The sequence below is a fragment of the Malurus melanocephalus genome, unplaced genomic scaffold (assembly GCF_030028575.1).
Source record: "Malurus melanocephalus ecotype Western Australia unplaced genomic scaffold, MMel_1.1 scaffold_194, whole genome shotgun sequence".
In the NCBI taxonomy this organism is placed as follows: Eukaryota; Metazoa; Chordata; class Aves; order Passeriformes; family Maluridae; genus Malurus; species Malurus melanocephalus.
Window position 1 is genome coordinate 114,006 of NW_026623426.1, and position 26,855 is coordinate 140,860.

A 26,855-nucleotide genomic window follows, 5' to 3' on the forward strand; every position below is an offset into this window, starting at 1 on the left:
CAAAAGCCATATGTATTATAATTGGGCACAATGCTCAATCTTTATAAACTTCATTGGCTTTAATAAAAAAAAAAAAAAAAAAAAAAAAATTAAAAAAAAAAAAAAAAAAAAAAAGAAATTTATTTGAATTTTAACTTCATAACTAATAATGTTTTGTTCATTACTCATTTGCATATGCATATAATTATGCATTGCTTTAAAAATAGGATGTGATGTTAGTGTTGTCTGAAGCGACATTAGGCCACTGTTATTGCTCTTACTATCAGGAAAAAAATAAGCAGGAAAGCTACATATACCTTACAAGAAATTGATTAATCAATGGGCCTAGCAAAGAAACATACACTGTACAGTCAGGCAGTTTTGCCACTCAGTCCCCACCTCTACCTTCTTCAGCTGCTGTGGCAGACAGAGAYGAGGGCAGTTGTTTCTTTACAAAACCCAGAATCATAACTTCAGTTTAGAACACTGTCTTTCAAAACACATGCATGCACATCTCATGATCAGTAGGTTTGTAAATATATTTTAAGAAACTATGATGACAAAGAATACTATTTCCCCCTGAGTTTTCACTTTCTTTTTGCTTCCCCTGGTCCTCTTTCACATCTCCCTTTAATTTGCAAAACTTTTAATAAAATATGTCATCCTATGTTCATTTTCAACAATGTAGAAACTGTGGATAAAAAGTGCTCCTTTTAGTTAAAAAGGGAAAATCTTATCTTAGGGAGTTAAGAACAAGTCCTTGGTGCTGTTAAAACATCCATCTATCAATCTTCCCATTTTCATTGGCTTGACTGGGAAGAATTTTTAAAAGATAACATATGGAACAATCATGGCTTTAGAGAAAAGGACTTAAAATATTGAAAAGGTTTGCTTAAATCAGACTTTTCCTCAAAGAAAAAAAAAAAAAAAAAGTATGTTCTTAGGGTTATTATTTGATATATATACACATAGTGTTCCTAGTTGTCTCCAACCCTAATGTCAGGATTATCCATACTGATTAAAACAGTTAATAAAACTATAGAAACTTCTTTTTTTCCTAGTAAAATCCAACTTCACAGAATAACAGGAGAAACAAAACCTCCTTGCCCCCCTATATTGCCTGGGATAGAGGATCAAAAAAAAAAATTGCATTTCATATTACACAAATTTGCTTCTAAATTCTGTAAAACTTTTTAATAATTTTCATTTGCTATAAACAGGCAAACCTTTTAATGCCATATAATATCAAAATACAAGACAGTAATCTTCAGTCATAGAACCAGCCCTGCAAACTGAAGAGTGTGATATTTCATGAAGTGTCTCCAAATCCAGTGTCGATTCATTTCCAGGTGACAAAATAAAATGTTCAGGTCGTTTGACTACTAGTATTTTCTCCCCTGAGTATTATCCAGACAGTAGACTTGGCAGTACATTAATATCCTCACCCCTGAACAACAGCTGAAAAAATTGAATTTTTCCTTTACTGCTTTCAAAAACTTCTTGTTGAAGTAATATAGTTCAGGTGACACATACTTGAAGTAGAAGAACCCTTCACCTTTTTAACGATTTTGTCTTGTGGGGGAAATTTTGCAGCAGCTTAACCTCATCTAAAAACCATTCATGCAGCTTTTCAAGGTCACTGTTAATTGAGCAAATTTCTGTGTAAATGCTGATTGCWCAAAGCTAAGCTATCCAGGGCAGCACTAAAATACGAATCACATGCATTGATAAAGTGGTTGTCTTGAGTAGTAATTGATAGAATGACCTGTTTTGTGTTGCACTCCTGTTTTAGTTATTGCTTACTTCTTTTCTTCACTCTGATCCGTCACACCCGACATGCTCATATAACCATTTCATGGTCAAAAGTCACAAATGCGATATTCAAGTATTATATTATTAAAAAGTTTATAACAAACAGAACCAGGACTATAGTAAGGCCCATTTGAAAGAAGTGTATTTAACTTTGCCAGAGAGAAGCCGCCATTTTAAAGCAGTGTAGCACTTTGAGCTCTATGAAGTAAATTATTTATGTTTAGAAAGAACTTACCACGTAAAACTGTGAGTCTTGTGGACACACTTATTTCGCCAACACTGTTGGAAGCCACACATTCATAAATAGCTTCATCTCGTGGTGTGCGCAGTGGTTGTATTCTGAGTACTGATCCAGATCCATCATCAAACTCTATTACCTATAAAAGGAAACAAAAGCTGTCACAGATGTTGTTACAAATACCTATCCCTCAGTTAATCTGTTCATGAACAGTGGCCTGTTGGTATTCAAGTCACTGAAAACAGGTTTGTTTTTCAAATAGATGTACCAGGACAAAGTCCATACAAATGGGAAAATGTTTAAGCGGCAATGCCTTGGAAAATGCATTGCTGTTCAGTAAGTACTCGGCGGCWACTTTAATATAGCTTCAAGAAACACAGGAAAAAAAAAAAACAAACAAACAAACCAAACAAAATAACCCGCAAATAAGGGCTGTAAGAAAAAATTCTGTGACTTAATGCTCTGTTATCCTGAAGTTCACCACCAAAACCTTTCCATTCTCTTAGCTACAGTACTCTGCCTTCAAATGCCAGAGAGTGCAGCTCACTCATTCATTTGGCTCCAAAGTGAAAAACTGCAAATTCTAAACCAAGCAGAATGCCTCAGTTTAGAGGCATTTGTATTTAACCCACAGAACATTAAGTAATTTTTCCCAATGAAAGGACTATTTGGGAGACCACATAATAAGGCTAAACTTTTAAGATTTATTTTTAGAATTGCAATATTTGCACAAGAAGCAATAACTTTTATATGAGAAAATTCACTGAATAGATTTTATTTTCTTCTAGATCTGCAGTCAGAATCGCATAAAATATTGGTGAGTACTTCAATGCTTCAGGTAATGGAAAAGCTTTCTCWATAATTAAGTGATAGCAAAAATCTATTTAATCTGCTTTTTTTAAAAGAAATTTTARAAATTGCTGAGAGATAGCAGTTCTACCATCAGGTAAATGGCACTTAAAAGGAAAGGACAGTCCCAATTTTTAATTTTGTTTTTCTCTACAAAACAATAGTATCTGTGCATAATCTGTGTCTACATGGACATACATACATGCCTACCTGCACATCTATTTGAGTCTTTCTGGCTAATTTACACACAAGCAACCTATGACATCTCTGTCTATGAGAGTGAGAGAGTACAAATTTTGAAAATTTGTTGAAAAAGATATGCCTTTAACATTGCCCTTTTCATTGKAAGAATTTTCATTCCACTTAGCATTGGGAGAGGTGAAAGTAAGATAAAAATCCTGGGGTTTTTTTTATTATGAATTTGTTTGATAGCACACATTTTTTCTTGTTCTTTCAGCAAAGCCATTGCCTTACACAAATCTAGTAACATCATCTACCTGATGTTACCACAATTAAAAGAATAACTAGAATTCTTGATCAATTGACGTTTATGAGGGAAAGAAACATTTCCACCTTTAAGCAGYTGGACTAACAATTTATGAATAAAAGTGTCAGCACAGGATCTAAATACTCACAGACATACTTAAAAAATAATGACAATAAAATTGTTTAAACCTGAATGCTGAATAAACTTATCTTGATAGTGAATGAAAACAATTGCAGCAGATTGGGCTGGGCAAATATTGCAGAGATTAAGTTTCAAGCCTGATGTCTGAAAAATACGTACCACAAAAGGGATTTGTTCTTCATGTGATGAGTTCTCCCCTTTCCTGCATGTCACAGCTAGTTAATTCCTAACACTTCTCTGTCTACTGAATGAGATTTTATTTGTTTTGCGACAGAAATTCTTTTAATAAAAGCAGCCTTGCACACAGGGTAGAATGATGTAAATTTTTAACTTTTATTTTTCGCTATCTGCTCCTTCTTAAATTCCTCTGAGAAAGACTTCCTAGTAACWTAAAATAGATTTTTGTCATTCCTATTATTTGAAATAATTTGAAAGAAGAGGAAAAAAAAAAGAATCCTCATTCAGAGGATATATTTACAATATAAATAAAACCTGAAAGATTATCAATAGAGAAGACAAACAAGGTCTTACTGTAGATTTTAATTTCAGAAGCAATGCCTAGGTCTCACTACTATTCTCACTAAATTGTGAGAATTAGCTGGTGAGCAAGAACACTCAATGACAATAATCTTCAAATACATAAACAATCAAGAGAGAGGAAATAAAACATTTTTTCCTCAGTTGCTATGTACATCAAGTTACAGAAAAAGAGTTCTGGTTTTACGCAAGGGACAAATTATCATGACAAGTTTCATGAAATCCAGTAGAGGCCTGTCCAAGTTTATTGAATGATAAAAAAACTAACCCCTGGCACCCCCTTCCCCTGGGAAAGCTTCTGGATTGGATGGACCACTAGAGATCTTTACAGCTGTATTTACTATATGAAGACAGGTGTCCAGGTAAAACATTTTGATATCTTGTATCAGTAAGTTACTCAAAGAACTATCCRAAATAATTATGTGAAATATGTGAAATAAGAGGAAAATAAATTAAACTAATGATTTTCTTATTGGTTCAGCTAACAATTTCAGACATTTCTTGTTTCCCAAATGCTTCATATGTCTTTTTTTAATCTCATTGTTACTTTTGTTCTTTTCTYATTTAGAGATTCTATGGCATGAATTAATGGCCTTACTCTGAACAGGCAGAAAAGCTGCTTAAAATAATGATTTGCTCAGCAGACTTTGTAACTGCTCTGCTCAGTGAACATGATAAAAATTATAAAACACTTGGCAAGTGTCATCTATTTCTTTGAAATACATTCCATCTTACTTGGCTGTAGTTTTTTTTAAGCAGTCCACTAAAGAAATTTTTAAAACATTTTAAGGTGTTTTTCATAGGYGCATTCAAATAATTTTTATGGAAATAAAACTACTTTATTTTCGCTTCTTCTCCCTAAAAACAGGTACACARGTATCTAGAAAGCAATAAATTAAGGAAATAAACCACAACATATTGCAGAATAACACACAGTAAACATATGCATGCACTATCTTTCTCTGTTTAGAATTCACTTTGAGCGAACATTCTGTGAACAGAAGAGGATAAATTGCGTCAAATTTATGATAAAATTTCTATGTTAATCCCTCTAGCCAATTACAGCTCTGCATATGCTTGACATTTTTGGCATAAGGAAGTAACATTTAAATTCATGACTTTATTTTTCATGTTGTAGTATATACACAAGCCAAAAATTGTAATTAATGAACAAAAAACAAATTCCAATGCTGTTAGATATTTCTCTGAACCAAAAATTAATAAAGTAAATTTTGTTTACAGAAGAAATGCAGTTCTTCTAAATAAAACTAACCTGAAAGCCAGGCCAAGCAATCTTCACAAATATGACAATAAATTAATACAGAGGACGTAGATATTCAGTCACTTGTTAATAACTGTATGTTAGATAATTTGCTCATAAAATGGCTATCTTTTAATTAATAATTATCTAAAATATCTATTTAATTAATAATTTTAAATTAATCTTCCAAAGAGTTGTTTTTAAGGAAACAGAAGTCTGTTATTTAACAGTGAAAACATTTAAGAAACACTTATACACTCTTAGTGTCAATTTTGGTATCTCCTAAAAGCTTTCCCCCATTTTCTGAGATTTTTCTTCATGTTAAAAGTCAATCTGTATTTGACAGTAATTACTCTGGCCACTACAAGAGGGAATAACACTTGTTTTCTTATTTCCCCCAAATAACCAGAATCCTTTGAGCAGATTATTTTCACTGCTTCCTTTAATTGAAGGCTGTAAAGAGAAGCATCTTTAAGCTTTTTCCTAAATTATTGTTAAGATTCAAAAGCAAGCAAGTTTTACTTTTCCTCCTCAGCCGCCGGAAAAGTGCCCCTTGCATCCCTGTCCTCATAGGGGTAAGGAATTGTGGCAGCAGAAGCAGTCACAGACCAGGCCTGCTCGCTGCACCTTGTCACCAAAGGAGGTGGTTTGCCCTCCAGAGACAGCAATCACTGCTCAACCTATGTCCCCAGCAGCTCCTTCCCGAGACAGCAAACTCAACAGAGACACCACAAAGCACCTCAGTTTGGCCATGCTAACTTAGGAAACAGCAGCAGCAGTTTTCTCTTTAATGGTTCTATGCAAAACCAGTTTTGAAAACAAATACTTCATGAGACTGCTCCCGCAAAATTATCCTTGATAGTCAATGCTATGCTGCTAAATCACTCTTAATAAAGCACACACACTAGGATTAAAAGCAAGATTGGAATAAAATGTTTTTCAGAGGAACAGAACAATGGACCTAATACCTCAAATCTCTGATTGCTGACTTTCTTTCCTTTTTTGTTCCAGACAATTTTAGGTCGTGGATCTCCTGTGGCTTGACAGATGAATGAGGCAACTCCTCCTGAAACTCCTGTCTGGTCAACGGGAGTTCTTGTAAACTTTGGTGGTGCTGAAATGAACAAAAAAATTGATCAAATTAATCCGAACAGTAAGCAAAACAAAAAAATTAAGTCACATCAAGATTTGAAAATTTAAAAATAAGGAAATGCCTTGTTTCTTCAGTGGTATCATTCACCTTCAAGAGAAAGCACTAAAAATCTCCCAAAAGGTCAGGAAAGTACTTCCAGATTTTACTAGTGAAATTTATATTAAAAACGAAATCTGATGGCATTGGAATAGCAAGATCACACATTATATTTTATCACCATTATAAATAAAAAATCCAATTTGACTTCTGTTGCAAAAATGAGCTCATCAATCAACTGTAATAATATCATGGTTCACCACTTGATGCTATGATCACAAGGTGTCATGAATACATGATTCTCACCTTTGAGACATTAAAATTGAGACAATAAAAAAAGTGACATTTAGGAGAAAGCATTTGTAAGTTTGCATGGTGGAGGTAAATTACTATGTTTCAAGAGTCCACACAGAAAGGACTGTAACATAAGTGAGATTTATGCTTGGGCACAGTTCTGTGTATAGCTCCAAATTCTACTCTGCCAGAAAGGAGAACTAAAAAAAATCCAATTGCAACAACAGGAGAGGAGAGAGCAATGGAGAAACAATTTTTAAAGTATGAAATGGCATTTTAATGAATTATTCTCCTTCCCTTTATTTCTGCTACAATGAATTGAAATTAATTCATTATTTGATTTGTGGTGAGACAAAATTTTCAAACTTAGAGCAACACAAGACATGACTTCTAAATATATAATACTGAAATCTGTAAGACAKCACCTAAAGAGAGAACAAAAATGTTGAAGAATTCCTGTAAGTATTTACACTTCATTCTCTTTCTTAGCCATAAAATTTCTGAAGAACCAATACACCTTCAGATTCTGATTTAAATTATATGTAAGAACTTAGGGACAATAAGTAGTAAAAAGCGTAGGTCTTTGCTATGAAGCCTTCCTCAGTTGTAGGTGCTCTATAGCATCTGTTGCAATTTATTTATGCTCTTATCTTCAAACATCAGCAGTCAGCTTCTCTATGTTTACTACCTCTTTTCTTCTCTTTCCTCTCTTAGTTCTGACAGGAATGTATCTGTACTGTACTAGTTTTCATTTCTAAGTTGCTGTTCTTTGATTCTGATGCCTAACCCCTTATTCTGCAAAACTGGTCTTTCCACAGGCACCATTTCTTGTCAGCACGTTTATTTGAATGGAAGAAACCCAGCAGACTACAGTCACACATGTATGCAACACTGGAATTAATCCTGAAATAGTTTAAGATGTCAAGATGCCATACTACAAAATGAAATGAGGGTGGTTTTAACCCTACCCCTAATGTAAAAAAAGCATTTAAAAAAATACAATATTCCCAAAAATCTGCATTCTCTTTTCTTCATTAAAAATATCAGGAAAATGCATTAGTTCTTAACATTTCAGAATGCTCACAGGTGCTAGAACTATCTACTCTGCTAATTTTCCTAGTGAAAACGTACCTAAACCCAATTGCAAGAGCACATATCAGCAAAACAGTATACTCCTACTGCCATGGGGAAATAATAAAAGAACTTCTCTGATGTGGAAAATTGACAAAACCATAGCAAATAAAACACACCCAGAGCAAAGGAATTAGAAACCTTTCCCAAGCCACTGGACCACAAAAAGGACAAAAATGTATTCTGATGAAGAGCATCTGGCTTTCACCAAAACTGCTGTCTTTGAACCCTTCGTATGTATGTTTCAATTCAGCACTTTGATATGTAAAGAGACTTGACTGAATCTGATACACTGACATTCTGTGGCACAAGTTGTGATTGTGTGCCATCAGGTGAAAAATGACACACTGCCATTTTTTTTTCTTTTTTTTTTTTTGACATTTTGTGAATTTACTGTTAGAACTCAAGCCACTGAAAGAGAAACACTTCATGAGGAAGTCCAAAGTACAGTAGCTCACAGGCAGCAAATAGGACACATAGAAATAAATTAAATTAAAAATCTTCCACCAAACAAAACTGTTGCTAGAGGTACAACCAATTTTCAATGTTTTATTCATGTAGAACTGGCCAAAATGTGGTAAAGGACTATAAGCCGCCACGACTCCTTAAAAAAATTGCTTACTAGCTCCTGCAGAGCATTATCTACATCATGGAGTTGCAGAAATAGGCCTAAATACTTAGCATAGCTCCAGCTACCTGAAAACCAGTATTTTTTAAGTCCCATGTAAATTTTTGCTGGACCAACAATTAGTAAAGCTGTTGTTTTATAACTGTGTAGCATAAGAGACAAAAATGAAGGCAGTTGTACATTATAATGCCATTTCCAACTTGTGGACATTTTTCAAGGGAAACCAGGTTTTAAGGTTGCATATAAAGACCATTTTCTTGTATGATGTGACTAATATTATCTATCTACATCAAACAAGAAGCTTCACAATCAAATATAGAAGTGAACTGGGTGATCATTGTCATTCACTTAGACTATAACCTAGCTGAAAAAAATAAGGCATATATCTAGTCAAAACTTCTTTTTATATAAGTAATTCATTCCTATAAAAAAATGCCACAATTCCTCTCCAATACACAATCCTGGAAGTAAGACAGCTATCCTTCAGGTATCATATGATATTGGAGAAGATAAATTATTATTAGAGCATAGATATTTTTTTCTGAACAGGAAGCTTATAGTAGTCCCGTACATTTTGGACATTTTAATGCATAAAACAGCTGGTTTTAGCAGGTCATCTTTAAATTCGCAAAATCAAATTTAGTTTGAAAAACCAACTAATTCTCCTCTTCAGGCTCTGCAGGTGCACCAGAAGGATAAAAATGTCTGCATGTTTAATAAGTGCTGCAAGGATAAATTGATTTATGGTCAAAAGATACTCAGGCTGTGGTGATCATGGCCAGCCAGCCACAGAGACAGGGAAGTATAATACAATCCCTCTTTTTATTACTCAGTTAACACGTTCATCTTGTTACGTACAAGACAAACACCATCAGTGTAAGGGTATGTAAAATCATAACCCAGCAGAAGCAAAAATGAAAAGTAGTATTTGTTGCCTTTATCTTTATAAAGGCTGTTAATTAAGGTTTGACACAAATTATCCCCACAATTAATGTTGTCAGTTTCTTGACATTGATTGTGACCTAAGCAGCTAGGCACTCTGATAGCAAACACAATTAAACTGCACACACAGTTGTGCTTATTAACATGAGGGCAATTTTGATTGAGAACTGACAACAATTTTCGATCTCCCTTAACAACAGCAGTGCATAGTTCAAGAAAAACTCTCTGCAGCACAGTTCATTAAACACAGCAACAGTCTATATGGGAACTTTCCACTGCAATTAAATCTGCCAAAAAAAGAAGATGTAATATGTTACCAACTATGGTACCAGAGTCTTTCAGCACTTTTGGAACTCTACTTGGAAACATTTCAGTAAATGCAATCAAAATAACAGAAGTGCAATTAAAATAAGTGAAATGCATTTAAAATCAGCATCTCATATTTCTGCACTTGAATTCTGTTGAGGCCATTGTCAAAATTGTTGCAGTATTATCTTTTAAATGCAAAACACACAAGTTTTGCTTGTTTCAGCTTGTTCATAAACCAGTGCCTACTCAGATATTCATACTAATACTGAATTTTGATACCTTATCAAGCTAAAACACACACACACACACACAGACACACACACAAAAAAAAAAAAAAGAAAAAGAAAAAAAAAAAAGAAAATTACAGTAGAAAATAGCAATAACTTGAATTTGTGAGGAGTACCACAAGCTTTGTCATTCAAAACCTGAGGGTTTCCCTACTGTCTGCTACTTGGTACGCACTTCTTGCTGGGACTCTTGAGAAGCCCAAGATTTATTGAACTACTGAAAATTACACTCCTAACATATGAAATAAAACTGAGTTTATTGCTAGCTTGCCTTAAATACATTGAGCTTTCATTTTTAAAGAGCTTAAACCATAGGAAGTTAGGCTGTTTCTTCATCAGTCAAGCTGTCCCTTGAGGAGGGACAGAAACTTTTGAAATTGAGGTAGCTCACCACTATCCATAAAGAAGTGTAGTTTTTTGCACATCAGGGCTCCATACGACACTAAAATAACTCATTTTGATTGAAACATTTGAATATGCTGGCATGAGAGTAAGGTATCTCTTTCTTCTCTTCTGTGCCTCCACATTGTCTTTTAAGTAGAATTTTGAGATAGTAAATGGAATTAATTAATTCCATTATATTTTATCATGTTATGGAATTATCAGTTTTAAAGTTGCAGTTCTGTTCTCTGTGCTGTGCTTTAAGGATATGTAATACTTGTCCTCTGCACTAAAATATTGGACAAAATACTTTTGAAATTACTACTTCAGCCMCGTTCTTTCCAAAGCTACTGTGAACTAATCTTCTGTAGAGACATTTTCATGGACAGATTTCTCTAATTAAAAGATGAATAAGAGGAGAAGAGTTCACCTTCCTTAAAGCAAGAACCAATGGGATGTCTGCAGTCCAACTATAGCTAGCTCGGCATGTGGACTTACTACGGACAAGATCTATAGACGATGCAGACCCTAATGCATTTGTTTTTAGATTCTTGGTTTAGGGTGTATGAAGTTCCTAGTATATAATAATTCAATTTACGATTAAACTTCATCATATGCTTGAAATATGAGAAGGTTTACTAGCTCAGAATAAAAATTGCCAAAAATCGTATCATAATGTATCCTTTGTAAGATTCATAGAAAGGGTTAATAAAGTAATAAAGACATCAGAAAAAATTAAAATGGTTAAGATGCTTCTTACAAATGCCCTGTTAACTTATAAACTAACACATATTTAAGGACACTTCTTAAAAAATTAGAGCAACTTTTTCAGTTATAAAGACTCATTTTGTAGCAATGATAGTTGGAAGATGATAACCACAACTATTCCCATGAAATGTTTTCAGTCAGATTCAGAAATATAGGTTGAGGGCAGAGTAAACGATGTGGTCTGGCAGGTTCCCATGCACTCTGGAAAACTGCAAACATACAAGAATAATTTTCACTTAGTGCAGAGCCCTTATATATTACTTCTCTAGTGGCATAAAGTTTCAGAGGGTATGCAACCAAACTCACTCCAAGTCATAAATTCTGAAGTAATTCTTTCCATGTCAAATTACACACAGAAATTTCTGACACACGGTAAAAATACAAATAAACAGAATAAAACAAAAAGCCCCACCAAAAAAACCCCAACGTGAAAACCGCACCACACAAAAGAAACCCACAAACCAAAACAAACACCTTTATGCACCCTATTTCTCAAGATCCACTGTATTTCACAAACATCAGAAACTGTTTTATATTCTAAATAAAAAGGTGATAGACTGGTTCACCATCAAGACTTAATGATGGTGAAGATGATGAAGACTCCGGTCCAGGTAAAAATGAACAAATAGGTAAATGTTGCATGTAATCTCAGTCTTGATGCACTATATTGATGCTTGCAACTTACATGCTTTATTATTTTCACAATTCCTCTAGTAATTAGCATATTAAAGAATTGTTATATATATCCATAGTACTTAATCGAAAATTATTCAATAGAAATTTCAAAGCATAATTATTTACAGCATTAGCTGATAATTACTCATTAATAATAATTTGTGACATCAGTTAGACATTGTTACAAATAATTGTTTCACCTTAAACCTAACCTGCACTTACAGCACTTACAGAGGACCTGCACATTGGCTATGTGAGAAAGCTAATTAGTTGTATTTTTTTTTTAAAAGACATGAAATAATTTGTATTCATCAAATTGGCATAAAGGAATTCCTAAGTTAGCAAATTGTATGTTCCCAATACCTCACAAGCTGTGAAATTCTTGTGCAGCTCACTGCTAGCCTCTTGAAACTGCACCTGCCCTAACATCCTTCAGCAAGAAGAACAACACCACAATCTCCAAATGTCATCATATCCTGAGCAGCTGAATAGTTTTATCATCCAGTGAATGAAAATTATCAGTTTTGTATCTTTGAATTATTAAACACAATCAAGCCATGCTAGTGAAGTCCACAAGAAAACCTTGATCCATTTGGTTCACAAAAATTATTTGCAGGTACAGACATGGGCTTCCTGGAACTCTGGGTGAAGGAAATCAAGCTATTTCACTTTATAGGCATCATAGCATCCTCTTAAAAACCCAGCCCCTACAAATCTCATAAAATCTTGATACTAAAATTGAAACACTCATCTCCCCACCTTCTTTCTGCTATTTGTATTCTTCTAAAAGCAAAAGCACTCAGAACAAAGGACTGGTTTTTGAGGGAGGTTTCTGGTTGTTTCTTTGGGGCTTTTTTCCAATTTAGCAGTCATTTCCAGTGCTCAACCTTTAATCTGCCAGACCATATCCACCCTCCAGATTTAGTAATCAGCTCAAAAAAAAATAAGAGTATTGCTTGCTTATCTCTCAAGGAAAACATGAAAATTCAACCCTATCTTTTAYGTTTTTGAATTTCCTGCAAAATACAGTGTCAGTTTAGTAGATTGACCATTAGGTTCATTCTTCCCTGAAATACAAATTACTTACAAGTAAGGTCTCACAAGCAGAATAGGTAGGTTACTTTTCCAAAAGGTCTGATGTTAAAACAGCACACATTTAATTTGTACCTCTAAGCTCTGCAAACCTTGTTACCAGCTCATTTCATTGTGGATTATGTATGCCTTTTTAGAGACAGACATTATCTGAGCCCTAGGGACATGGGGGGTATACGAACCAACACAGCAGCAGACGTTTATTTGCCAGCTAATATCATTCACACACACACACACACACACACACATGCACACACACACGTTCATTTGTAGTTTATAGTAACTGGAGAAACAAAAAGACTTCCACAAATATGAAAAACCTCTGTGAAAAACCTGTGAAAAAAAGCCTTTTACTAATACTAAAGACCAATATATTTGTATTCAAAATAAAAAGAAGCTGAGGCATCTATTGCTGTGCTTTTTCTATTAAAATTGTTGCAGGCAACCTACTAACAATTTAAGCTGGTTTGCTGACAAATTATTAGGCCATTTAGTGTAAAACTTGGACCAGCCATTAACTATGGCCCTGTCAGAGCAATATTGTGCTAAGCCTAAGAGGAAGCCAGAGCTTATGAGCCATCAGTCAGTGTCATGGATGATCACACTAAAAGAGAAGTCTCCCAAGTCCTGGCCTACTCCCACACCCACACCCTCTTGACTTCAATTCCTCAAGCTGGGTGCATAGCATTAGCTATCAGTGCCTCATACTCATTAGTTTAAATACAAACTTTACCCTTTATTTAAATATCACTAAAGAAAATGAAAGGTATGCATCTGCTTCTAAATCCCCCCTTATTTACTCCAGCATCTCATCAGTTGTTTCTCCATAAAAAGAGCGCTGAGCTCAAGATAAGATATTCAGGATGCTTGGTTGTAGCATTTGACTAACCTGAGTACAGAAAGATGCAGGCATAGCACCAAGTAATACAGAAGATGAGTAAATGCACAGGAGGGCAATAATTCTCCCTCTTCCTTTCCCATGCCTAAAGGAATTCCAGCACTATTAACCCACTATTCATAATAGTAACCTAACTGTTTGTAACTCATATGCCTTTAAGTTATAAACCAGCACATGTTCAAATGCACAATACAAAACAAAATAGGTATCAGTTTGTGTATACTCATAGTATGTATCACAGAATTGTATGTAAAAGCTGGGTGGGGTTTAATTTACCTGAGTTAGAAAGAGGACCTCGCTAGTTAATCCAGTACTAAGCCTTCTTTCAGCAGCAAATAAAAAGCATGAAGCCACTTGAATCTAAAAGGTTAGTGACGTGCACCACTTTATCCCCCAGGAATATTACATAACCTTGTCATATTCACTAATTTAACGAAAGGAAATTCCGCTTCAAAGCTCTCTACTGCTTCTTTTTCAAATTTTAATGTCTGCAGACTGCATATGAATTATTTGGTAACTGAGAGCTGACACTCCTTTTCAATGTGCAAAGTAGAAGCAGTAGATTTTAAAGTGCCAGGCAAGCTGATCTCTTTCCAGAAGAGTTTTGCTCTGCAAGAAAGGTAGGAATAACGAGACACTGCAAGTTTCAATTAGGGACTCAGAATATCTGGGTTATGACTAGAGAGATGACCTTTAGAAGCATTTCAGTCTTACGAAAACCCTCAAAATGCAGGTACCAAAATGAGGAAGCATAAAACTGGGGCACTGTGAAGCTCAGTGAAACTTCCACTCATTTTTTATTTATCTAAAAACAACAAAATGCATACTTCACCATTTATACACAGGGCAAACTGCTGATTACTGACTGCGAAAGCAAAATCAACTATCTAGTAATAAAACTGACTCTACATACTAATATGATTCAGTGTTAATGCTTGACAAGGCATCCACGTAAGCAAATTTTCATAACTCCTATTCAAGCAGAAGTATGCTTGTGTCTAATCAAATCTCACAGCCCATATGAACCTATGCAGTATGGGGATTAAGGGGTTCGAGATGACTTTATTTGCAGAACACCATTACGAGATGACACGACTAGACATAAGCATAACTTACTGAGCTAAACTGGTAAAAAACCAACAGTATCATTAATGCTGATATAAAATAATAATTTGAGAAAACCAAGTTAGCAGAAACTCACAAATCTCTTATCCTCCTACCATGTTAGGACTACCCTGTCCCAAAACTTGATATAAACCTCCATCTATTATTTATAAACCAACATTTACCATTTTTCTACAATAATAAATTATATGAAACCTAAATTAGATGTCCAGCCAAACTGACAGAATATGCACTCCCCTTACCATCAGTGCTCTGTGAGCTATGCAGTGCAGCCCACCTTCAGCTGCACTGTAAGATGTGGCCTGTAGGATGATGCATTGCTGATGCATAAGCAGACATTCATAAACTAGGTCAGAAAACTGTTTATAGATATTAAAAAAGATTCAGTGACTAAAGGCCCCAGTGGATTGTCCCAGTTCCTTGCCTACAAGTCACTTACAATACATCAGTGTGGTTAACACAGTACAAGCTGCCTGCTCTGCAATACAGCTCTGTAGACATAACAGCACTGGTTAGAATGCATTTACATAGGAAGTATTTTTGATACTGTATATTTTCAGTGTTCTACTGTGCAGAGGTTCTGCCATCAATACCAGTCACATTTTGTTGTCATTAAGGACAACGTACTGCAAAAATGCAAAAATTACTATTCATAAGATGCTCAAGGTTTATCTGCTCCACAAGCTTCTGCAGGAGCTAAATTGCTCTAGATCATCTCCAGTAAAGTTCTGCCAGTTTAAATCCTATTCTTAGTAGTTTTTAGTAATAAATCTATTTTGCAACTTAAGTTATTCAGCCTGTCTGACCATTCTCTGRAGCATATATTAATCTTTCTCTCMATTATGTTATGTTRTCTAAAAGCCATAAATTTTAGTGTTAATTGGGCTTTTTGGTCTCCCTTCTGCCTCTCCAGTGGGGGGAGGGAACATTGTTGGGTGCATTTGGCTTTTGGCCCAGTTSAAACCATGACATTTTTGGCCYCATGACTCGGATAAAGGAAAAATGGGTTTAAAACCCCAACAAACATAAATTTATTCTTTTAAAAAGAGATACCAAGAAWTGATAACACTACATGCAACAGACATTCAGTCAAGGGCATGCTGTTAAAAGAAGGACTTAAGACTTTACAGGACACAATAAAGCCTTTTTTCTTACAATAAATAAAGAAAAAAATTACRTTTGCCCTCTCATAGAGATTTTTACTCTGAAATCTCTGCCATAATTGGAAAGCATGATTCATGCCCATCTTTAAAAGCAAAGCAGGAATTGCCAAAATATAACTATCAACAAGGATTTCTTTCCCCATTTTTCTTGCAAAGGCAGATACATCCAACTACTATAATAATTTTAAAAATATTATCAGTCCTAGTCATGCTTTCCTTTTAAGTTCATATCTGAGTAGTATGAAGAAAACAAATTCACTGAAGTTTAGTCTCAAGAGATAGAACTGGAAGCCAAAAGCACTGAAAGTGGCTGCTGGCTCCTGGACAGAAGAGAGGGCTGACAGCCAAAACTTTGTAATTCTAATCCCATCTCTGTTAATTGCTTGCCGTTTAGCTTCAGGCAAATTACTTAACCTCCATGTCTCAATTTACTTACTTCCAGGATTATGCTACTTAGATTATGTCACAAAACATAGGGAGGAGTATTACAGATGCTACCACCAGTATATTTACAAAATTTATGTAGGGATTTGTGTTCATGCATTGAATGAAATGTTCCAGTTTAAGTCTTATCTACTTACTACACAGCTGACACTGCTATCAGGGTGAAGGAAACAAAAATGAGCAAACAAACCACACTGAAATCTAAATTTGAAGTGTCAGTGAAAACCAGTAGCTATTTGGAAAACTTACTAGTCTTTGAAAACTGTGGTCCTCTGTGTATCAGTATTGCAAAATGTTSGTTTAATTAATACTGTTTTCTCTAAGGAAATGAAGTGCACAAGTGTACTGAGTTACAACTGCTCATTTTGACATTGAGAGCTATGTATTAAAAATGGCTCTCTTCTATAAATTATAATAAATTATTTCTGCCAAATATATCACTCGGCATCATAATTTGAATTCAGTGGTATATAATTAATATTGTGAATGTCCATTTAAATACTTGAACTGAATGCTTTAATTAAGAAACCATGCTAATTRTAACAGTCTCTTAAAATATTTATCTAGGTAACAGATATGTTTAGATYTGACTAATATGCATGTTCAGAAATTAGAGACTTAAACTGTATTTTCCACTCAAGCTTCAGCAACTTCTTGAAACTAAACTTGAAAATGGCTGATTGCTTGTCCCCAAAGAMAACTGAGAATCTTGGTTTGCTGTCAATGAATTCAAATTTCTTTATGCCTGAATCGCAATAGCCTTTTCAAAATGGAGGAAATACCAAGTGATCAATCATTGCACTCCATCATCAAAGCTACAATCTGCATACAAATAATTCAAAAGGTAGAATAAAATCTGCATTGTTGCAAAACTTCTAAAGTTTTCTCTSATTTTTTTTCATTCTGAATATAAAAAGACAATCAGAAAGAAATTTCTCACAACAAAGCTGGAACTACTAACACGAATTCATATGAGGTTAGATTACTGAAGCTGGGGATACAAAGAATATGGCAGATCACCAAAGCGAACAGAAAACAGCTGGTCTCAAATACTGAAATATAAAATGAATTGGGCTGTGGAAAGACAGGAATAAGGAACAAGCTGAAAAATGGCTCATTTCAATTGGGCTGTGGAAAGACAGGAATAAGGAACAAGCTGAAAAATGGCTCATTTCATAANNNAAACAAAAAAAAAACAAAGCAAAAGAGAAGCAGAAATTAATGGTCAAACAGGGCAAAGGGATAACCTAAACCAAGGTCTACTGAAGTAAAAATTTAAGTAAACATAAGATATTTGCTATTTCTGTACTGCCAGTCAGTCACCTAACCTAAGTAAAAAATTAAAAATGCYTGAAAGGTTTGATTTTAGTATGTATAAAAGTTGCTTGCTCCCAAGGGCTGTCTGGAAAGTTGTAATTTAATCTTTATGTTCTTTAACATGCAATGCCTCTCATAAAATAATAGTAAAACCTCTTGAATGAATTACTGTATTATTCATAAATCACAAGAATCAATTACTACATGTATTGTTCCTTCACTGAATGCCTTCAGAAAAGCAGCTTCTGGTTGTTCAATAATTTGGCATATTACTGTGTCATAAGCTGGCGCACACAACTGGAAAAAATTCTAATTAGAGTTAGCAATAAATATTGAGAAGTTAGACTTTGATGCTTGCTCTTGTAAAACAAATCCTCTTTTAAAAGTAGATGGCTTTCAAAAAACTCCAGAAAAAAAAAAATCTTTGAAGTTTTTGGTTTCATTACTCTTAACTTCTCACTGTAATAACAATACCATGTAGTGCAATACAGGGTGCCAAAAAAAAGTAAGGTAGAAAGAAGAATTAAAACAAAATTATTACTGASAGAGACGAAAATCAGCCCACTGAAGCACCAGATTTATCTTTTATGCATTTGGCCTTAACTCCAGCAACACATTTTATGATTAAGAATAAAAGGTTTAAACCTTCATGTGCTTCCTCCCACCTCAACAGACAGCACTAGAGTAAGTTGACACAAATATACTTAACTTTTCTATCAGCCTGTAGCATAACAACATGACAAATGAAAGTCTTTTGCTGTGATTATTTAATTAGTTGTGCATGTGTATCCAGGAATRTATCTGCTGTGTAGATATGTAGAGTTAAAAGAAATATAGTTCTGACTCTTCCCAATGCAGGAGCCTSTGTTGGTCAAGGAACTCCAACCTGYGACATTCTACCTGGTATCAGAACATAATGGATTTTGTTTATTTTTAAGGTTCTTAGTTATTGGAGTAGCTTCTCTGAAGTTGTTCCCTGTTACTAGGACAAGAGTGAAGGAGGTTTGCAACTGCTCCTTCCTAGAGACAAAGAGCTGTATGCCACGATATGTAGATACTAAGAATGAAGAAATTAATACAGTGCATGCAGGACCAGACTTTTGTTAAATTATTTTACATTATAAATATAATGTAAAATGTATAAATTCCAAAGAAATAAATACAAAAGCCCACTAATCTTGAGATAGCCTAATTTGAAAAAGACCTACTTCACCTTCTGTAGTTTAGTACTTGTATTTTTCCAAGGAAATAATCATGCTTTGAGAGCAAGGTTAAAAATTACCACTCATTTAAAAAAATGCAGAACTCATAAGGCTGACAATATGACTTAATATAGAAAAGAAAAAAGGAAAGAAGAAAATTAAAAAATGAATGTTCTTGCATTTGAGAGTATAAGGCTAACGTGGATATTTACAGCACCAGAAAAAAAMCCCAACATTTTAAATAGKGCCAAAAGCATTCCTCACCTTTGAGTTTATCCATACTGCAGTAAATCTTRTAATTATAGTCATATACACATGTTCTAGTCAGTTTTAATTAAGGTAAGGCAGTACAATTTACTGTTAGACACAGATCTCTCAAACAGACAAAAAGCAACAACATGGACATTGCAGACAATCRGGCTACACTATCTACTTTATGGCTAAGGGAGTCACTATATTATACAGTCACAATTCTGTACAACTTTAGAGCTGACAAAGCATCAAAMAATCAAACTTACAACTTCCTTATAATTTCTCACCAAAAAACCTATCCCAATCCATASTGCATTACACACAYTTAGCTCCCTTGCTTTCTGCAATCCATTACAAAGATACTAGTTTTGTCAYATATCAAAATGAGGTTTTGTATAGCTGTGTAGATCTTTCCATATTGGTGACCCCTATGTTCAAATCTCTGTAACACTTGAATGTCAAATTTCTTTTTCAACCCACCAGCACATTTTATTTTTCAAGTGGAACTGAGTTCTTTATCCAATCCGTATCTTGAGCCTCCCCTGTTCCCTCAGATCTGAGAATTTAAGTCCTTTCTGATCGAASTAACRGCTTATTTCTTAAGCTTTCTGATCRTTTCCCAGTGAATGTTTCCACCATGCCCTCAATTTCTTTCTTATCTTGTTTACAGGTGATTCCTCTGCACCATAGCAAAAGAGTATGAAATTACTTCAATGGTTGAAGYATTACACTGTTTAACGTTAGGATCCCCATGATGAACTAATTTTAATTGCCAAACACTGCAGATAGAAAAAATATTGGATCTTGMACTGTGGAGCCAGAGCCAATTGTCTGCATCATTGTTATTTGAAAATCCTCATGTTTTTCCCCACATACTGATTCACTGTGACCTTTYAGGACTGACTAAATTAACCTCTTTTCTGAAAGAAATAAAAAGACAAAGRAAGTCATGCAGCTGTGCATAGTTTCATATGAATGAACAATGAAGAGCAGATTAAAAAGTCATAGTTACCTTCAATGTCCAGACATTTACTTCTAGGAGCAGCTACCTTACTCCCAAGATCAGATGAATGTCTAAACAGGTCGCTATAGAACTGAGTGCTTAAGAGAGTGATACAACACCCTGAGTACTGAAATAAATTCCACATTAGATATTTCATGCCGATGATTAAACTCATTATGAAATTGCCTATTTTTAACTGCTTTTCTAAGAAGGTATTTGATTCTTAACATGCTATAAACAATACATTAAATTTTGCTTTAGATCACAMAAGGTGAAATGCTGCTGCCTGGCATTCCTCAATAGAGCCAGCCTTTTGACCACATGGCTAGATTTTGTATGATCATGAATGACTCCAGTACTAGTACTGCTTTCAATGCAAACACCTCAGAACTTATTAAAGATTTTTACAGTTGTGCTTACAAAATTAAAATTGTGCAACGCATGGCCAAGGAACTTCAACATGTGTTAACACAAGTAGAGATTTTGGAAGACGGCTCTTTTTTTCTGAACTGCCACATTGCTATCAAATTTGAGTAGGTTTCTGACACAAAAAGCTTCATTTTTTTCTTTCTGTAAAAGACCATTCCAGTTAGGCAATCTTTGAAGACAGGACTGTTTTGAATTTTTTTTTTTTTTCATTTAATTAAAATGTCACCTAAGTCATTAATTGATACTACGCTTCATTCAAGAGATTTTACACATGACACGTCTCTAATTATGCAAAATATTTTCCCTTTTTTTAAAACTGAGAAAATATGCACATTGCGTACAGGTAAATTGATTTCTTAAGCTGGTTCAAACTCAGTAGTAACTGTGACGCTGCTTAAATTTACTGAAATTGAAGATTTGATCCAGCATTTTCAGATTCAGGTTGACCAGCRCATGTGATCAGGTTACCAGTTACATAGCTTCAAAAGATAAGTTTGCAAGCGTGGCTCCTTGTGCATTAGCTCAATGCTGGCTGTTTCAGAGTTGGGTGGACAAATTACTCATACCTGCTCTAGCAAAGGCTCACCATACCAAGTTACCATAACAAAACCTTATTAGTTAGCTAACAGTTACCATCACACACACACGCAAGAGAATACAGGATACATTCCATAGATTATGAGCTAACTGTCTGGGTGACAGGGACTCATACTACATTGCTGGTAAGTAAATTAGAAAGCTGGCAAGTAAATTAGAGTATGAAAGTTCTTACATTTAAAGTTTTACCTAGCTTCCTATGAGACAAAAACAAACCTATGTTTCTAATGAACTCATTCATATTGTATCTGAGTTTTGCAGATGAAAATCAAAAAATGTTAGTTTGTGATAAAAATGTCTTCAAAAACATTTAAAATAGATATTCTACAATTCAAGACTGGACATTGGTTTTGCTCAGAAAGTATGAAAACAGAATTTCTCTTCATAGAATTACAGAACAACCTAGGTGAAAGTGACACACAAAAATCATCAAATCCAATTGTGATCTTGAAYTGGAGAGTACAAGAGTCACACCATGTGTCTAAGAACATTTTCCAAACTCTCYYTGAACTCTGTCAAGCTGGTGCTGTGACCACTTCCCTGGGAGACTGTTCCAGTGCCCAAATACCCTCTGGGTGAAGAACCTTTTCTTAATATRCAGCCTAAATCTCCCCTGACACAATTTCATGCTGTTCCCTCAGGTCCTGTCACTGGTCACCAGRGAAAATAATAATTCTGGAATTTTATTCCAGAAGTATGTGCACTTTATCAAGTAGAAAATAAGCATCTACTTATCCGAATCTTTATTCTTCTATAATTTGTTTTAGTTACTAATTAATTTTAATTTCTCTTAATCATAACTGATTGCTAGAGTTATAGTCATAATGTAACAAGTATGAGGAGAAGAGAAAGAGATACAAAACATTTCAGTTTTCCGCACTGTTTGTTTAGAGTTCAGCTTTTTTGAATGGCAAGATACAGAACAGAGGGCAAAGCTGGTTTTCAGCAATGAAAGGAAATCTATCATGTTTTCATATATTTGGTAAACCTAGATCTGATCCTAAGCATAAAAAATTTACACTGAAGTAGAAATTCTCACAGCCTGTAGTGAAAGTATTCCCTGTGAAGTGATGCCAAGTACATGTCTGTGTGTCCTTATATAAGAAATCTCCTTAAGAACTGAATGCAATTCTTTGTAGCACTTCATCATGCCTCTGTGTTCCAAAGATCCTCAAAATTATCCAGGCTACACTGGTAGTGGGCCTTAAGTTTCTCTATTTATTGACTGGCATTATCAATTTCTTCAAGGTCTAAGGGTCTGTCAGTCCTCCCTGTAAGCTTGGAAGAAATCAAGAAAATTTCCACTGAAATAAAGCTAACAAACAAGAATAAACAGGAATTACATTACAAACTAAGGCAATTTTCCAAAGCAAACTTTTTTGAAGTTCCAACTACTATTACATACTCAAACGTGTATGAAATAAAAGTTCCTAGAGTCAGAACAACTCTGGACACTGCTAACATAACAACTAAATGGAAAAYAGTAATAATAACACTCACAAACCCAAAACCCGAGGAAGGAAATTTTGCATAAACATTCATTAATTATTTCACTATACTTTACTTAAAAACTCATATATTTTAATTGTCATATACTCATTTATCAGCGTTATTTAGTATTTGTAGAATATTTAGCACCCTCATAAAATAGGATTTGACTTTGCTATCTCCAACAAAAACAGATAGGATAATCTTCCTCCAAGAATGCTTACAATCTTAATCTTTCCCCCTAAAATRTTTACAGTCTATGTATAAGATAAGGCCTGACAGCTGACTATTGCCAGATGTAATACAATACACTGAAAATATGAGGGCATTTTAGTCGGTAGGAATGGCATTAAAAACAACTCCAACTTTCTAACAACTGTTGAGTTTTTAGTGAAGCAAAACACAGCTGAAGAGAAGATTAGGAAATCTCTTTTTGGGTAACTATGGAAAACTAAACTTCTGCTTATCTTTCTTAAGAGCGTGCAATGCAGGTTTATGCAAACCTGTAAAATGGCCTCCAAAATAAAACATGTAGGAAAGAAGTCACTATCTCTGCACTCTTGGTTTGGAATTGCCAGAGCTGTTACATGAGAATGTTCATCAGCTTGACTCACAAGAAACTCTGTACTGCTGACTCACAGGTACTAAAATTATAGAAAATATATTGAAAGGTAATCAGTGATCTCATTTATTAAGAAAAAAGTGTATTTCTTCAGAGTGAAGAAGAGCTCCAATACATCGTATGTCTTCAAGCAGCAACCACTGACATCAAATATTTCCTCAATCAGGAAACTGACTCCAATCTCACATATTAAGGAAAATGTTTCCATTCAGGAAATACAGGATCACAGCCAGCAGATACCAAAATGATCAGTCTCGTAGTAGAACCAGAGACTAGGATGCTCAGCATGGAGAAGTTCTGAGGAGCCCCTGTAGAAGACTACTAGTACCCAAAAGTGTCTTACAAGAAACATGGGGAGGGACTTTTTACAAAAGCCTATAGTAACATGACAAGTAACACGACCCTCTTTATASTGAAAGAGGGTACATTTAAACTGGACATAAGAATGAAATTCTTTCTATGAGAGCAGTGAGGCACTGGWTACATCCCTGGAAGTGTTCAAGGCCAGGGTGGAAGGGTCTTTGAGCAATCTGGAAGGTATCCATGGTATCCGTGTCCATTGTAAAGAGTTCTGTCCCTTCAAACCTCAATAATTCTAYGATTCTGATCTGCTAGAAAGTTTCTCTTATATACTTATAATTCAGATCATTCCAGTTTCCATTTTCCTGTGAAATAAACATTGCAGCCAATATATTAAATCTGCAGTTGATAACTTAGAACAGTTGAGACTTTAGTTCTCCTTCTGCTATATAACATCAATCTGTTGTAGTATGTCGGAAGAAATTTACTTTTGGAGCTGTAAAAGAGATACAAACAAGCCAAGCTTCATAGAGATAAATGCCATTGGTTTTATGAATCTGCATTTTTGTACCTGTGTCAGGATAGTATTGCACCCAGACAAATTGGTATGCTTCTGAACATCCAATTTTTTGCAGAAATTGTAACATGTGAAGAATCCTAGAGGTGGCTGTTTTAAAGTTTAAATATTTAATGACTCTAGTCATTGACCTCCTCACTCCTGAAAAGCCTATAACATATCATATGGCTGATGTCAAATATTTATTTAGGCTGCAGTTAAACTGCAGTTGCAAAAATTAATCTTGTTCTTGAAGATATTACAGATTTTGAAAACACCCATATAAGTAAAAAATATGTGGTCCAACAGCATGGTGGGTTGACCCTGGCTGGGTGCCAGATGAAGAGCAAAACCTCCCTGTCACTTCCCTCCTCAGCCTGTAGCGGGGAGAGAAAATACAACAAAAGACACAAGGGTCGAGAGCAGGACACAGAGATGATTCACCAGTTAGTGCCATAGGGAAAACATACTCTGAGAAATTAATGTATTTATTACTGATCAAACCAGAGTAGGTTAATGAGAAATAAATTCAAATCTTAGAAAGACATTTCTTCCACCCCTCCCCTCTTCCTGGGCTCAATTTCTTCCCTGTTTTCTCTCCCACTCGGCCTTGAGCAGTACAAGAGACAGGGAATGGGCACTGCTCAAAGTTCATCACACCTTGTCTCTGCCACTCCTTTCTCCTCACCCCCCACCCCTGCTCTAGCATAGGGTCTCTCCCACAGGAGACAGTCCTTCACAAACTTCTTCAAGACAGGTACATCAARAACAGACTACAGTAGCACAGGCTCCCATGGCATCACAAGCCTGTCAGCAAACCCATGCAGTGGGATCTTCTCATGGGGTCACCCCTTCCCTGGGCACATTCACYGGCACCATTATCGGGTCCTTCATAGACTGCAGATGATTATCTGTTTCAGCAGGGGCACAGCTGCCTCACCATGGTCTTCATCACAGGCTGCAATGGAATCTGTCTGGTGCCTGGCATCTGTAGGGCCGTTTCTATCACATATTTCCACTCCTCACTTTTATGACTGCCATTGCCCCAGTACAGCAACTTCCTTCCTCTTCTTAAATCTGTTTCCCAGAGGCACTACCACCACTGCTGATGGGTTGGCCTTGGTCACCAGCAAGTCCATCTTGCCACCATCTAGCATTGGCTCTGTCAGACAGAGGGGAAACTTCAAAGAGCTTCTCATAGAAGCCACCTCTGAGGGCCACTACTACCAAAAACTTTACCTAGTACAAAGAGTGACTACTCTGAACTTTCTGCTTAACAGCCTGCCTGGTGTCTCTGTGGTCACAGTGCTGCCTCCTTTTACTTTCCACAATTCCCTGATTTATTCGTTGTACAACTTCAATAAAGAATGAAAGATGCAAAGGGCTTACAGCAAAGAGCCTGAGTCTGAAGCCTGGCGGATAGCCAGGGAAAGAAAGCCTGAGTAATTATATTATCTTGCACCCATACAGGGAAATTGAAAGTTACAAGAATACCTTTGATTCAAGCATTTCTTACTAAGTGAAAACATAGAAATCATCACAGAGTTTTTTTTTTTATTCCTTTTAGGAAAAGGAATTCTACAGTATAATACACATTTCTACAACTTCCAAGTCATCCACACGCTTCTGCTGATATGTAGGAGCAGCAGCAGCATGAACCAACTTGTAATCACTAAAGTTGGTATGTCTGCCTGAAAACAGAAGACAGCCAACCATTATTCTACTCAGTCTCGACACTACTTTTTACAAAGCAAAGAAATTTTTGATCCTATGAAATCTGGATTAATTCCCAGGCTATGCAGAACAAAACTCTGGCTGCTTTTCTTCCCTTCTGGTTTCTCCTTCCACAGCTTCTGCCAACCTTATTATGTCTACCTGTTTCTCTAACAGTGCTGAGATCTTGCTTCTCAATTTGTTTTGTATCTAAATCAGAGAGGTCCTGCTGACATCCTCCCACTCCTATATCTTGCTATAAACCATTTCTCCCATCTTTCCACAAATCTAGTGTATTCCATTACGACCACATTTGTTTGGGTTTGGTTTTTTTTGGGTTTTTTTTTTTTTTTTTTTTTTAATATGAAACAGTAATGTTAAAGTGTTTTTATTTTGAAACAGCTTGATCAACCATTTAGCTTCAAATTCATTCCCATGTTTGCAGTTTTTGTCTCATACAGTASACACAAGAGCTAAAAATACACTTTCTGGAATATAATGTCTATTAAGTAACATACACACCTCCTTTCTTTTTAAGTTCCACCTTTTCTCAAAGGAATAATGACTTAATACTMTGACATAATAAAAATACATAAAGGAAAATTTTCAGACACTGTAAGCAACAGAGATGCCAGTTATGTAACTGAGCCAAGTGAGCCAAGTCAGGCAAACTATCTTCAGTACATGTTTTTTTTAATTGTTACATTCTTATCTACTCACATTCCACTAACTTTAAGCTGTAATGG

General features: G+C 35.3%; 1 protein-coding gene across 1 annotated transcript in view; it reads right to left on the reverse strand.

Moving 5' to 3' along the window:
- The window catches only part of LOC130577788 (receptor-type tyrosine-protein phosphatase delta-like), a 254,809-nt gene that overhangs the window by 112,856 nt on the left and 115,098 nt on the right, over positions 1-26,855 (reverse strand). The window contains exons 3-4 of the mRNA XM_057373376.1: positions 6,273-6,418; positions 2,027-2,168 (exon numbers count right to left, since the gene is read on the reverse strand). Coding sequence (XP_057229359.1) covers positions 2,027-2,168; positions 6,273-6,418 — 288 coding nt within the window. The remainder of the gene's footprint in view (positions 1-2,026; positions 2,169-6,272; positions 6,419-26,855) is intronic.